The sequence below is a fragment of the Dendrobates tinctorius genome, unplaced genomic scaffold (assembly GCF_039654945.1).
Source record: "Dendrobates tinctorius isolate UK_male_01 unplaced genomic scaffold, ASM3965494v1 ptg000117l, whole genome shotgun sequence".
In the NCBI taxonomy this organism is placed as follows: Eukaryota; Metazoa; Chordata; class Amphibia; order Anura; family Dendrobatidae; genus Dendrobates; species Dendrobates tinctorius.
The window spans coordinates 11,688,005-11,703,901 of NW_027361785.1; the positions used below are offsets into that span (position 1 = coordinate 11,688,005).

Genomic DNA, 15,897 nt, shown 5'->3' on the forward strand with positions numbered 1-15,897 from the left:
GTTATGTATTTATATAACGGCACAAAATTTAGAAATGAATGACTCATAGATATTACTTGACTCTGCCAGCAAACATAATAGTGTGAACATTACTGACCATTCTTACTAAATGATATCACATATTACACCATTCTTGAAAATGTGATGGGCATGGCTATACCTTACATCTTGAAAAAGACAAAAGCAGACTGTGTTGGGGAAGTGTCATGTCTGTGTCATCCCTGTTGTAGAAAAACCATTGTTAAGTGGCAGTGTGGGATTTATACATACGTGTTGTTTCATGTGAGTCTTTTCTAACGCATCCCACACCTCGTCATCTGTGTACTGATTGATTGGGTCCAAATTCCACCTAAAATTTAGCATTTATTATGTTGGTATAAATTCAAGAAACCACATGGTGTTAGTAATCTATGTTACATCTTTGCCACCATGAGCTAGCCATCCTTAGAATACTTGTATCCTCACTATATTTCTACTGCATATTGATATACTCCGGTAATATTTTTAAACAATATAATAATTTGAATGTACTTATAGATGACCTGTCAGCAGTTCGAAAGTGGCCAGTTTTTGCTTGTACAGTCATGGCCAAAAGTTTAGAGAATGACACAAATATTATATTTTCACATGATCTGCTGCCCTCTGGTTTTTATGTGTTTGTCAGATTTTTTTTATCACATACAGAAATATAATTGCAATCATATTATGAGTAACAAAAGGTTATATTGACAGTTAGAATGAGTTAATGCAGCAAGTCAATATTTACAGTGTTGACCCTTCTTCTTCAGGACCTCAGCAATTCTCCCTGGCATGCTCTCAATCAACTTCTGGATCAAATCCTGACTGATAGCAGTCCATTCTTGCAAAATCAATGCTTTTATTTTATCTGAATTTGAAGGTTTTTGTTTGTCCACCCGTCTCTTGATGATTGACCACAATTCTCAATGGGATTAAGATCTGGGGAGTTTCCAGGCCATGGTCCCAAAATCTCTATGTTTTGTTCCCTGAGCCATTTAGTTATCACCTTTGCTTTATGGCAAGGTGCTCCATCATGTTGAAAAAGGCATTGTTGATCGCCAAACTGCTCTTGGACGGTTGGGAGAAGTTGCTCTTGGAGGACATTCTGGTACCATTCTTTATTCATGGCTGTGTTTTTAGGCAAGACTGAGAGAGAGCCCATTCCCTTGGCTGAGAAGCAACCCCACACATGAATGGTTTCAGGATGCTTGACAGTTGGCATGAGACAAGACTGGTGGTAGCGCTCACCTGGTCTTCTCCGAATAAGCCGTTTTCCAGATGTCCCAAACAATCGAAAAGGGGATTCATCAGAGATAATGACTTTACCCCAGTCCTCAGCAGTCCACTCCCTGTACCTCTTGCAGAATATCAGTCTGTCCATGATGTTTTTTCTGGAGAGAAGTGACTTCTTTGCTGCCCTCCTTGAGACCAGGCCTTTCTCCAAGAGTCACCGCCTTACAGTGCGTGCAGATGCAATCACACCTGCCTGCTGCCATTCCTGAGCAAGCTCTGCACTGCTGGTAGCCCAATCCCGCAGCTGAAATACTTTTAAGAGATGGTCCTGGCGCTTGCTGGTCTTTCTTGGGCGCCCTGGAGCCTTTTTGGCAACAAGGGAACCTCTCTCCTTGAAGTTCTTGATGATGCGATAGATTGTTGACTGAGGTGCAATCTTTCTAGCTGCGATACTCTTCCCTGTTAGGCCTTTTTTGTGCAGTGCAATGATGACTGCACGTGTTTCTTTAGAGATAACCATGGTTAACAGAAGAGAAACAATGATGCCAAGCACCAGCCTCCTTTTAAAGTGTCCAGTGGTGTCATTCTTACTTAATCATGACAGATTGATCTCCAGCCCTGTCCTCATCAACACCCACACCTGTGTTAATGGAGCAATCACTGAAACGATGTTAGCTGGTCCTTTTAAGGCAGGGCTGCAATGATGTTGAAATGTGTTTTTGGGGATAAAGTTAATTTTCTAGGCAAATATTGACTTTGCAAGTAATTGCTGTTAAGCTGATCACTCTTTATAACATTCTGGAGTATATGCAAATTGCCATTAGAAAAAATGAAGCAGTAGACTTTGTAAAAATTAATATTTGTGTCATTCTCTAAACTTTTGGCCATGACTGTACTTAATTCCCAATATTCCCCTGAGGATTCTTTTTTTTAATTTATTTTTCCATTGTCCATACAATTCCATAGATATGCGTCTCTTTATTTAGTGCTACTTTATATATGGTTTTTACTAAGGGAGCATGGTTCTCAGGGTAATTATGCAGAGCAGCCCAAAGGAACCCCAGTGGTAAAAGACCATAAAAAAGCAGATATCTCTGGAACTCTGGTGGATCCAAGAACAAACAAAAGATTGAATACTCAGAGGAGCAGCAAGTAAAAAAATAAAATAAGAACAAAATCTGGCCAATTTTGACCTGGTGATAGGTCCTCATTTATGACTTGCCATAAATATGTAATTTTTATAACTGTTGTAAATGCTACTGTTATCCTTAAATAACGAGGTGGCACGGGGTGGTAGTCCCAGCCGAGTCATCTAAGCCACAGTCAGTATACACCGTGGCACCTCGTACAGAAATAGACAGGACAGACGCAATCCCAGGCACAGCTGCAGTCCAACAGGGAAACCGTTTAATAAAAGGGATGAATAAAGTGCAACATTATCTTCCTGCTCTCTCCCTAACGACGTCCACAGCCGTACCCACAGCAGCCACAGTGGCCAAAAGAGGAAGTAGTCCATATACTGGAATCTGGATGCTTGAAGTCCCTTCGGCGGGGCACCTACATAGTCCTGGTGCCCATTTTGCTGCCCAAAGGTCCGGGGCAGCAGCCTTTCCCATCCTGGGGTCTGGCAAGGCTCCTAACCTCAGCTGAGCATCTGCCCTGGGCAAACATGCCCAGGCTCTGACCTGGAAACAGGAGCTTCCTGCTCCCAAGAGGCTGCAAGTGCAGCCCACTAAGTTAACCCCTGATATCCCTAACTCTACAACAGTACATACAATGGGGGAATACAGGAACATTACACAGGACACGGCAAACACAGCACAATAATACATCACAGTACACATATTATGTTCATAGGTACTCCATCTGGGTACCACAAAGGAGAGAAAGAGAGAGAAGTAATGTGGTTCTCTGCCACCTCCTTACACCTTCACCCTCCAGTCTGTTTACACCTTCCTTACCAGGCCAAATTTTACAATTCTGACCAGTGTCACTTTATGTGCTAATAACTTTGGAATGATTCAATGGATCCCAGTGATTCTGAGATTGTTTTCTTTCATGATATATTGAACTTCATATTAATGGTAAATTTAGGTCAATATAATATGCGCTTATTTATGAAAAAATTAGAAATTTGATGAAAATTTTGAAAAATCTGCAATTTTCAAACTGGATTTTTATGCCCTTACAACAGATAGTCATATCACTAAAAATATGTAAATAACATTTGCCACATGTCTACTTTACACCACCATGATTTTTTAAGCATTTTTTGTTAGGAAGTTAGAAGAGTTAAAAGTTAATCAGCAATTTCTCATTTTTTTTCAGCAAAATTTACAAAACCAATTTTTTAGAAACCACATCACATTTCCAGTTGCTTTGAGGGCCCTATGTGACAGAAAATACCCAAACGTGCAACAATTTTAAAAGCTGAACCCTTCAAAGTGTTCAAAACCACATTTAAGTTTATTAAGCATTTAGGTGCTTCACATGAACTAAAGCAATGAGAAAAGAAAAAAAAAGAAAATTGAATTTTTTCCCACAAAAATGTTGCTTTAGCCCCATTTTTTTTATTTCTACAAGAGTGGCAGCATCTCAAAATTTGTTGTGCAATTTTCTCACAATACTCCATATTTGGTGGAAAACTACTGTTTGGGTGCACAACAGGACTCAGAATGAAAGGAGCGCCATTTGACTTTTGGAGCACAAAATTGGCTGGAACAGATAGCTGATGCTATGTTGTATTTGCACAGCCCCTGTTGTACCCAAACAGTGAAAAATCCCTACAAGTGACTACATTTTGAATACTACACCCCTCAAGAAATGTATCTAAAGATGTTCTGAACCCCCAGGTGCTTAACAGAATTTTATAATTTTGAACTGTGAAAATGAGAAAATACAAGGAGAAAAAGGACCATACAATTTGTTGAGCAATTTCTTCTGAATACGATGATGTCTCATATGGTGGGGGAAAACTACAGTTTGGGCACACAGCAAGACCTGGGAGGGAAGTAATTTGAACATTGGAACGTCATTTTGGCAGGACTAGATTGCAGATGCCATGTCACATTTGAAGAGACCCTGACATGCCAAAACAGCAGTACAAGTGACCCCATTTTGGAAACTGTGACTCTCGAGGAATTCATCTAGGGGCATTTTTAAAATTTTTCTTTTTATAAGGGCTAATAGGAAAAAATAGACATCACAGTGTGTTGTGCAATTTCTCCTAAGTGCGCCAATAACCTACATGTAAGGGCGCAGACAGACGCACTTATAACTCGTGCGAGGATCGCATCTCAATCCTCATACTGGTCTCTGCTCTTCTGACCTGAGCTTGACAGCTACACAGAAATACATCACGCTGTCAAGCTCAGATTGATCAGCAATCATATTGACAAAATGGGTGTGTCACAGAATTTTATACCATTGGGCAGTGAAGAAAAAAAAATTACATTTTTACTACAAAAAATTAATTTAAGCCCCAGATTTTACATTTTAATAAGAGTAAATGGGTAAAAATGGCACCAAAATTTGTCACACAATTTCTGATGAAAGTGGAAATACCCCATATGTGGCGGTACAGTACTACTCAGCCACATGGTGAGACTCGGGTGGTAAGGAGAGCAATTTGACTTTCAGAGAACAAATTATCGTAGAATTACTTGCGGACTCTTCAAAAGAGGTAATAGGAGAAAACAAACAGAACAATTCATTACGCAATTTCTCCTGAGTACGTGAATACGCCATATGTTGAGAACTACTTTTGAGGCACAGTGCAAGACTCATAATGGAAGGAGCGCCATATTGGAGTGAAGATTTTGCTGGAATAGTTTGAGGGTTCCATGTCATATTGGAGGGGCCCATGATATGGCAAAAAACAGACATTCCTATAAATGACCATACTTTACAAACTACACCCCTCAATGAATTCATTGGGTAGTGAGAATATTGACAACACATGTGCCTCGCAGAATTTTATATCATTGGGTGGTGAAGACAGAATAATTACATTTTTACAACTAAAATGTTGTTTTAGCCCCAAGTATTTAATTTTTATAAGGGATAATATGAAAAAATGGATCTCACAGTTGTTGTGCAATTTCTCCTGAGTGCGTCAATACTCTAGATGTAATAGGGAAATACTTTTCAGGCAAAATGGAAAGCTCAGAAGGAGAGAAAGTCATATTGTGGTGCAGATTTTGGCATTATGGTTTAGGGTGCCATGTCACATTGGCAAAGCACCTGAGGTGCCAGAACAGCAGAACCTCTCCATAAGTGACTCCATTTACAAACTACACTTCTCAATGAAGTCATCTAATGGTCCAGTGATCATATTGAGACCACAATCATGTCACAGAATTTTATACCATTGGGCGTAAAAGAAAAAATAGTTACATTTCTAACACAACTTTTGTCAAAAATGTCAAAATGAAATAAAAATTTGTCACACAATTTTTGCAGTACTTGGTAATACTCTATATTTGGCTGTACAGTACTGCTTAATTGTATTGACCCGAAGAATAAAACTGCCTTATCAATTTTACCACACACGGAACGACATAAACCCCCCCCCAAAAAAAAAAATTCTTGAATTGTTGATTTTTGTTCATTCTGCCTCCCAAAAATCGGAAAAGAAAGCGATCAAAAAATGTCATGGGCCCGAAAATGGTACCAATAACAACGATAACTCGTCCCGCAAAACACAAGCCCTCCCATGACTCCGTGGGCCAAAATATGGAAAAATTCTAGCACTCAAAATGTGGTGATGCAAAAACTATTTTTTACAATAAAAAGCGTCTTTTACTGTGTAACAGCAGCCAAATATAAAAAATCAATATAAATCTGGTATCGCTGTAATCGCACCGACCCGAAGAATAAAGTCGCTTAATCACTTATACTGCAAGAGGAACGGCTTAAAAAATAAATAAAACCAATTCTCCACATGCTATTGATTTTTTTCATTCTGCATCCCAAAGATCGCAATAAGCTTCAGCGCACATTTATTCTGCATTGAGCTCTAACACCGGGGTTTCTGTGTAAATCTCTGAAATATTCAGATGGAACCTCTGGCGGAAGATTCCCTATAATGAGGTGGAGGCACTGTGGACGCCATAGAACCTGTGATCAGGCGGTGTTCGTCTTTTTAGGATTGCATAAAAGTGCCGGCGACCACAGTTTTGTGCATGCTGAAACGAAGGACACCGCTGAACAGAGGCCAGACGGAGTCCAGAGTTACTCTGCTGCCTCATTATAGTGAATGAATCCCTCGGGGGTTTAAGCTGAATCACATCACTTGGAGATTTAGATGGAAAGCACAAAGTAAGTAGTCAGCGTAGAGCGCTGGATAAATGTGATCCCAAACATTATGTAAAATGTCCCAATAAAAGCTTCAACTCATTCCACAAAAAAGCAAGCCCTCTGTAGGTAACAGCAGGTACGCAGGATGCAGTGACGAGACGCGAGACTGGTTGAACTTTGGAAAATAAACTTTTATAAATTGAAGCCGCTAGGGCTATACTAAGCAACCAGAAAGGGATAACAACAGTTGTCCTCGCAGGGACTCAGTACAACCAAACACTATTTAAAAAGAACACGACTAACCCGGCTGAGGCCGGTTACTATGGGGCCGCGGTATGGCCGTCTACAGGTCCTCATGCTTTATAAGGTCGCTTATCTGTCCTGACGTCCCTCGGCGCCTCTGTTGAAGCTGCTTTGCTGATGAAGCTGTTTTGGCGTCTCTGATGAAGCTGCTTTGCCGTCTTTGATGAAGCTGCTTCGGCGTCTCTGATCACGCTGCCTTGGTGTCGCAGCCGCTGGGCCCAGCTGCTGAAGATCTGGCATAGTCTTCGGGCAACCCAGCGCCCAGGAGGAGTTGGGGCACAACAGGCCCTGATGGAGTCCTGAGATAAGGTAACCCCCTGTAGTAACAGCGGGGTTGTCCTTGTTAGAGAGTTCAATGGGACTCCTGTCCCCAAGCAGGTTTGTGTCGCAGTTCCCAAGAGTGACGGTTTACTGGCCACGTGCACAGCCTGGGGCTGTATGAAGAGTGTCTCTGCTGACGAGGAACAGGCCCCAACTGCCGACTGCAGCAGGGTGAAGGCGGCTGTGAGTGGTGACGGACAGGCCGCAACCACAGGCCGAAGTGAAACGGCAGCGTCCGCGAGTGGCAGCGGGCAAGGCGAAACCGAGGGCTGAAGTGGGGTGGCAGCGGCCAGGAGAGGCAGCGGACAGGCTGCGGCGGGCTCGAGTTCAGCGGTAACGGTCGAGGATGACCAGGGGCAGATTGTGACCCACGATTGGGGTGAAGAGACAGTCCCATGTCGGTAAGCTTGGCACCTCCTTCCTGAGGGCCACTGCGTATCTCCCCTCTGCTGCTGGTCTCATCTCTGAACTGTCTGTGGCCTTCTTGTTCTCTCATGCCCCCTCCGTCTCCTGCTCTGTGTCTGACGTCTCACCAACTGACTCCCCTGTGAGCTCCCTGTCCCTTTTATACTTGCCCCTCCCCTTGCTATACTGTCACTCTCAGCAGTCCACTCTCCTCCTCTGCTCCCCGGGTACTGTTTCCTTAGGAACTCAGATGGCGGTCCCCTTGGTTCCGGCCCGGACACTCTGCGGGGTCCTCCTCCCTACACTCTCCCATCCTGTAAGCTCGCCAGTCCTCGGGCGAGGGCCTCAGAATACTTGGGTTGGTCTGCGGAGGTGTCAGTTTTTGTTGCCGTATGAACTGGTCCTGTTCGTATCGTTCGGGGGGTTTGCCGGCTGTTGACCGCTCGGAGCGTCTTAGTTCGACTAGGGTGGAGTCTTCTGGGGTGGTGGTCGGTGGTGGGCTAGCTGGTTCGGGCAGGCTAATTGTGTCAGTTGGTTTGTCATTGAGTAGAGAGCCCCTGGTTATTGTGGGGAAGTCTTCTTTGTCGTCCGGGTCGCAGAACACGGGCAATGGTTCAGAAACCTGAGGAGCAGGTTCAGGTTGTTTCGAGTCGGTGGAAATATAGGGGTGTAGCATATTACGATGCACAATGAGGGTAGGCAGCGTTTCATCTTTCTCGGGTCATATTTCGTACACAGGTCCTTCAGGGTTTATACGGCGTAGGACCCGATAGGGACCCTCTTCCCAGTGTGGCTCTAATTTGTTCTGGGGGCGTTGGTCTAGTTTGGTATGTACGTTTCGATGAAGAGCCTGTTCCGGTGATTTCGGACCCATGATGATACCCCGGTCCAGGGCTGAGGTTCCTCTGGGTCCAACTCTACCTCCGTGATCCCTTTGCCCTTGCGTCCGAACAACAGGGAGTAGGGAGTATAGCCGGTATCTCGATGTACTCGGTTGTTATAGACCCATACTAGTTCAGGGACATATTCGGGCCAACGGGCCTTCTTGTCACTCTCCAGAGTATGCAACATTTGGATTAATGTCCAATTAAATCGGTCTCAGGCCCCGTTTCCCTGCGGGTGGTATGGCGTGGTCCGGCATTTGTCAATACCGTAGAGACGGTGCAGTTTCTCCATTATTTTTCCCAAAAAACACGCTCCTTGATCGGAATGTATCCGTTGAGGGCAGCCGTAAACTGAAGTTTCTGCAAATTGCGGACTCCGCGGTCTGGTCTCGAGTGGGGGTTACCACAGCGAACTTAGTGAAATGGTCTACCATGGCGAGGCAGTGTTCATACCCCTGAAATGCGGGACCGCTGAGGTCACGATTGTTTGTACTGAGGCTCGCTGTGAGGGCGGTTTAGCTAATTCGCATAGGTGACAGGTCCGGCAAGTCTCGTCCAGAACAGCATGCAAGCGTGGATGGTAAATTTTCTGTTGTTACCATTGCAAGGTCTTTTGAGCTCCGAAATGAGCCCCTTTTTCGTGGGCTTCTCGAGCCAGTTCGTTAAGCTGGGCTCCGGGCGCAACTACCTACTAAATCGTCATAGATGTTGTTCGTGATGCTATTTTACGATACAATAGTCCCTTTCGGATAACCAGCCTCTCCCATTGTCGTAACATCAGTGACATGTCCTGAGTCAAAGTATGTCTTTGGGAGTCAGTGGGCAGTTTGCCAGCGGTTACCCATTTCCGGAGAAGCCCAATTTCTTCGTCTTCTTGCTGCTGTTGGATCCACTTATCCCGGGATTGTTCCAGCATACCCCTTAGGGTCTCCGTGGGAGGTACTTTCTGGGTGGCAGCTGTGAGCACGGCAGCGGTGAGGGCGAACGGTATCTCTTCCCCATCTAGTTTGTCATCTCGACTATTCCCTGGGGCTGTATGTCGAATTCTGGAGAGGGCGTCAGTGTGTACATTCTCGGCCCCTCTTTTATAGATGATTTTATAGTTGATTTTCGCGATCCGGGCCACCCATCTCTGATCAAGAGCCCCCAATTTGGCGTTTTCCAAATGAGCCAGCGGGTTGTTGTCGGTCCGCACCACTACTTCGGAGCCCGCCAGGTACTCTGCGAACCGCTCCATCATAGCCCACACTTAGGGCCGCACCTATAATGAGGCCATTTGAGTGACCTGCTCAAGCGGCAGACAGCAGGGGGTGGCATTATGTGTTCTGCTACCAGCAGCACCTACAATTTAGCCTGAACGCTGGTGCTGCTGGTAGCGTGCAAAAGCTTGTAAGTGATGAGATCACAGGAGGGAAGGAGTCAGGGCCCCCGATCATGTGACCCCTGTCTCCTCCCCTCCTGTGACCTCATCACAGGTCCTGTGGCGCACAGCACAGAGCACTGAGAGCAGCCATATATGTGGAGTGCGGCTCTGCGGGTGGAGGCCATTATTCTCAATGTGGAGTGTGGCTCTGCAGGTGGAGGTCGGTGCTGGAGGCTCCATTATTCTCTATGTGGAGTGCGGCTCTTCAGGTGGAGGTTGGTGCTGGAGGCCCCATTATTCTCTATGTGGAGTACGGGTAGAGGTCGGTGCCGGAGGCTCCATTATTCTCTATGTGGAGTGCGGCTCTGCGGGTAGAGGTAGGTGCCGGAGGCTCCATTATTCTCTATGTAGAGTGCGGCTCTGAGGGTGGAGGTCGGTGCTGGAGGCTCCATTATTCTCTATGTGGAGTGCGGCTCTGCGGGTGGAGGTCAGTGCCGGAGGCTCCATTATTCTCAATGTGGAGTGCGGCTCTGCAGGTGGAGGTCGGTGCTGGAGGCTCCATTATTCTCTATGTGGAGTGCGGCTCTTCAGGTGGAGGTTGGTGCTGGAGGCCCCATTATTCTCTGTGTGGAGTGCGGCTCTGCGGGTGGAGGTCGGTGCCGGAGGCTCCATTATTCTCTATGTGGAGTGCGGGTTGAGGTCGGTGCCGGAGGCTCCATTATTCTCTATGTGGAGTACGGGTGGAGGTCGGTGCCAGAGGCTCCATTATTCTCTATGTGGAGTGGGGCTCTGCGGGTGGAGGTCGGTGCCGGAGGCTCCATTATTCTCTATGTTGGGTGCGGGTGGAGGTCGGTGCCGGAGGCTCCATTATTCTCTATGTGGAGTGTGGATGGAGGTCGGTGCCGTAGGCTCCATTATTCTCTATGTGGTGTGCGGGTGGAGGTCGGTGCCGGAGGCTCCATTATTCTCTATGTGGAGTGTTGCTCTACAGGTGGAGGTCGGCGCTGGGGGCTCCATTATTCTCGATGTGGAGTGCGGCTCTGTGTGTGGAGGTCGGTGCCGGAGGCTCAATTATTCTCTATGTGGAGTGCGGCTCTGCGGGTAGAGGTAGGTGCCGGAGGCTCCATTATTCTCTATGTAGAGTGCGGCTCTGAGGGTGGAGGTCGGTGCTGGAGGCTCCATTATTCTCTATGTGGAGTGCGGCTCTGCGGGTGGAGGTCAGTGCCGGAGGCTCCATTATTCTCAATGTGGAGTGCGGCTCTGCAGGTGGAGGTCGGTGCTGGAGGCTCCATTATTCTCTATGTGGAGTGCGGCTCTTCAGGTGGAGGTTGGTGCTGGAGGCCCCATTATTCTCTGTGTGGAGTGCGGCTCTGCGGGTGGAGGTCGGTGCCGGAGGCTCCATTATTCTCTATGTGGAGTGCGGGTTGAGGTCGGTGCCGGAGGCTCCATTATTCTCTATGTGGAGTACGGGTGGAGGTCGGTGCCAGAGGCTCCATTATTCTCTATGTGGAGTGGGGCTCTGCGGGTGGAGGTCGGTGCCGGAGGCTCCATTATTCTCTATGTGGAGTGCGGGTGGAGGTCGGTGCCGGAGGCTCCATTATTCTCTATGTGGAGTGTGGATGGAGGTCGGTGCCGTAGGCTCCATTATTCTCTATGTGGTGTGCGGGTGGAGGTCGGTGCCGGAGGCTCCATTATTCTCTATGTGGAGTGTTGCTCTGCAGGTGGAGGTCGGCGCTGGGGGCTCCATTATTCTCGATGTGGAGTGCGGCTCTGTGGGTGGAGGTGGGTGCCGGAGGCTCCATTATTCTCTATGTGGAGTGCGGGTGGAGGTGGGTGCCGGAGGCTCCATTATTCTCTATGTGGAGTGTTGCTCTACCAGGTGGAGGTCGGCGCTGGGGGCTCCATTATTCTCTATGTGGAGTGCGGCTCTGCAGGTGGAGGTCGGTGCCGGAGGCTCCATTATTCTCTATGTGGAGTGCGGCTCTGCGGGTGGAGGTAGGTGCCGGAGGCTCCATTATTCTCTATGTAGAGTGCGGCTCTGCGGGTGGAGGTCGGTGCTGGAGGCTCCATTATTCTCTGTGTGGAGTGCGGCTCTGCGGGTGGAGGTCGGTGCCGGAGGCTCCATTATTCTCTATGTGGAGTGCGGCTCTGCGGATGGAGGTAGGTGCCGGAGGCTCCATTATTCTCTATGTAGAGTGCGGCTCTGCGGGTGGAGGTCGGTGCTGGAGGCTCCATTATTCTCTGTGTGGAGTGCGGCTCTGCGGGTGGAGGTCGGTGACGGAGGCTCCATTATTCTCTATGTGGAGTGGGGCTCTGCGGGTGGAGGTAGGTGCCGGAGGCTCCATTATTCTCTATGTAGAGTGCGGCTCTGCGGGTGGAGGTCGGTGCTGGAGGCTCCATTATTCTCTATGTGGAGTGTGGCTCTGCGGGTGGAGGTCGGTGCTGGAGGCTCCATTATTCTCTATGTGGAGTGTGGCTCTGCGGGTGGAGGTCGGTGCTGGAGGCTCCATTATTCTCTATGTGGAGTGCAGCTCTGCAGGTGGAGGTCGGTGCTGGAGGCCCCATTATTCTCTATGTGGAGTGGGGCTGTGCAGGTGGAGATAGGTGCTGGAGATTCCCCATTACTGGGCACAGGGGGCAGTAACCTTTTCAGAGCTGAGACTATTGTGGTGCTTTTTTGTTGTCACTTTCTAAGAATCATAGCATTTTGTTCCTTTTCCTCTGGTAGATACATGTGACCCAAGTATGGAAAACAGGAAGTAGCGAAACACATATTGCAATGTCCCTTTCCTGTCTCCACACACAGTATAATGTTCCCACAGTATCTCCATCCCCCCACATACAGTATAATGTTCCCCCACTACCGCCACCCCCACACACAGTATAATATTCCCACAGTACTGCCATCCCCCACACAGTATAATGTTCCCCCAGTACCGCCATCCCCCCCATACACAGTATAATGTTCCCCCAGTACCCAGTATCAGCCCTTGGTTTATGCAGGACTCTGCTGTCTGTGCTGGTTCTCATCGTCCTGGATGAGGTGCAGTTTATGTGTGGGGTCAGGGAGGGTTTGCAGGGTGGATGTAGCAGAGCCGTGTGTGTGTGTGTGTACAAGGTGTATGGTGGGGAGCATTCATACTTCCCAGCGGGACAGTCCCGATTTTGAGAGAGATACTGCCCCAGCTGGGAGCTTACTTTTCGCGTGGACACAGGAGTACACGGTGGAGCCCCGAGGAGCACTTAAAAATTCGCACGTGACGTTCCACCGGAAGTGACGTCCTAGAAGCTGACCGGAAATGAGGTAATTTCGGGAGGAGATTGTGATGGAACCATGGAGGCACTTCAGGGAATGCTTCACATCCATCACCGTGTCCTCCTCCAACAGCACGGACAGCAGGATCGCCTTAATCTCGGGGATGTGAGCGGATCATGATATGTCCTGCATCGGGAGGCTCAGGTGGGCACTACAATGGGAGCCGGGCTGCTATAGTATCTTTATAGAATCTTTCTTTCTCTCTCTGTTTCTTTATCTCTCTAATCTTTTATTTTTTCTTTCTCTCTCTCTCTGTTATTTCTTTCTTCTTTCTTTTCTTTCCCTTCTTTCTTTCTCTCTGTTTCTTTCTTTCACTCTCTGTTTTCTTTTTTCTCTCTGTTTTATCTTTCTTTTCCTCAGTACCAGTCAGTGTGCCCACAGTACCAGTAGAATAAGGGGGGTAGGAAACTAGGTGGTACTGGTCACTTTCAGCCTCTCATACTTTTTACTGGTGTATAGTCATATGCCCTGAGCACCCCCCCCCCCATAAAGAGGGCCAGCCCCAGACAACAGGGTGCAAACAAATCACTATTACTATCTGTCCAAGTGGACAATTATATAGGTAAAGTTAATGATGTCCCTGTGCCAAGCAGTGCAGAGGATCAGAATACACTGAGGAGACCAGAGTAGTGGGGTTTGGGGAGAAGAATTATATGGGGCCCATTATACTGTACGAAGTAATATATGGTGCCCATTATACTGTATGAAGTAATATATGGTGCCCATTATACTGTATGGAGCATTATGTGGGGATAGGGGATGACTTTGTTTGTTGTGGATTGGACCGCTGGGACCCCCATGAACCTAGATAACATAGCTTTGACGAGCACCATGTAAATGGAGATTTGGTCAATCATACGCACTGTGGTGCCATTCACATGTGGCTCTTCAAATAACTCCTTAAAGAGAGCGATGAGGAGACGACAAAGTATAGGAAAAATTCACAGATTGGGGTGAGGAGTGTTATAGTTTGTGGGCTGGTGGGATTTGTGTGGCAGGGCTGCATTTTTGTCCCAGTCTAGCCCTGTGCCAGGCCTACCATTGCCATTATTGACCCTTGTTCTAGATACTTCTGTGTTTTTCTTGTATGTGCGTGTGTTGGTTCTGGCATCCTTGTGGTTGGACACCTTTTTTTTCTTTTTTTTTTTTTTCTATTTATCTAAATCAAAATGTCCACTATTGAACTCAGTTTTACAGGATAGATATGAAAATTTACTTTGTGTGCGGGGGGGGGGGGGGGGGGGGGCCTCATTTTGCTGTTCGCCTCAGGCAGCAGAGAGGCTAGGTTCACCCCTGCCCACACTACTGCAAGGAGTTCGAACTTAAAAGAGCTGTAATTGTCAGGGTTGTGTGACGAGCGTCAGCTTACGCTGAGGCGTTTTTCTGCTTAGAGTGGACCCTCTGGGCCATGGCACCCACCCACCTAGGGCGAGCTGACCTAGTGAGAACCTACCCCCTGTACAGGGAGTGTCAGGGGCAAGACCAAGGGGGTGAGCCACCACGGCAGCTGGACCAGACGGCCGGCTCAGGGAGACACTATTGAGTGTCTAGCAACAGGACGGACAGGATACGAAACACAAAGCGAGGTCACAGGGTTTCTTCAACAAACGTGGTTTCACACTTTGATCAGGTGCAAGTCATAAACAGAGAATCAGGTGCAGGGCACAAACAATGAGACACGGCAAGACGCGTGCAAGGGCACGCCAAATGTTCCTGACATAACACGTGCTAGAAAACATACCAGGGTCCAGGGCAGGGTACGTGTTAGGGATCACACTAGAGTTCCTAGGAAGGATGCGTGCTAGGACACCCCAGAGTCCAAGGCAGGGTGCGTGCTAGAAGACACGCCAGGATCCAAGACAGGGTGCGATGGCATCGGAGTCCGGACTACTGGCAACGACCGACAGGATCCAGGCATCAGGCTGAGGAAATCAGCTCCGGACATCAGGCCGCAGTCATCTGATTCCAGATCTCTGGCAGCAGTTGGCAGGTGTCAGGAATCCGGCAGGCAAGTCAGGGTTCAAGGCAGGGTGCGTGCTTAGAGCCACGCCAGGGTTCATTCAAGGACGGAGGCCTGCGAGTGCAAAGGGCACGCCAGGGACAGGTTCAAGGATGGAGGACTGCGCGTGTAGAGGGCACGACAGGGACAGGTTCAAGGACGGAGGCCTGCGCATGTAGAGGGACACGCCAGGGACAGGTACAATATACAAACAAGGTGCGTGTATAGAGACACGCCAAGGTCAGAGTTCAAGGCAGAGTCCTGCGCATGCCGAGGGGCATGCCAAGGGGCATGCCAAGGTCAGAGTTCAAGGCAGAGTCCTGCGCATGCCGAGGGGCATGCCAGGGTCAGGTTCAAGGCAGAGTCCTGCGCGTGCAGAGGGACACGCCAGGGTCAGGTTCCGAGACAGAGTGCGTGCTAAGAGACACGCCAGGGTTCAGACTAAGGAAAGAACCTGCGCGTGCAAGGGACACGCCAGGGTCAGGATAGGGCCTGTGCGTGCAAGAGGGCACGACAGGTTACATGGCAAAACCTGCGCGTACTTTTACAGAAGCACGGGGAGGTATGCCAAGGAGCAGGCGAGGGCCTGCGCATGCTTTAGAGAGCATGTAGAGCATAGTGCAGAAACAGCATGAGGTGAAAGGAAGCACTGAGAGCACGGCTGGGGCACTGGCAAGCTGGACGGGCTGCAGCGCAAACAGGCGGGTAAGACTCCAGCGAACCCGACTGGGGCATAGCAGGCGATACAGCTGTCACT

At 48.2% G+C, this 15,897-nt stretch overlaps 1 protein-coding gene across 1 annotated transcript in view; it reads right to left on the reverse strand.

Moving 5' to 3' along the window:
* Positions 1-15,897, reverse strand: part of LOC141101443 (ATP-binding cassette sub-family C member 5-like) — a 206,767-nt gene that overhangs the window by 17,037 nt on the left and 173,833 nt on the right. The window contains exon 27 of the mRNA XM_073590542.1: positions 271-349. Within this exon, the coding sequence (XP_073446643.1) occupies positions 271-349 (79 nt within the window). The remainder of the gene's footprint in view (positions 1-270; positions 350-15,897) is intronic.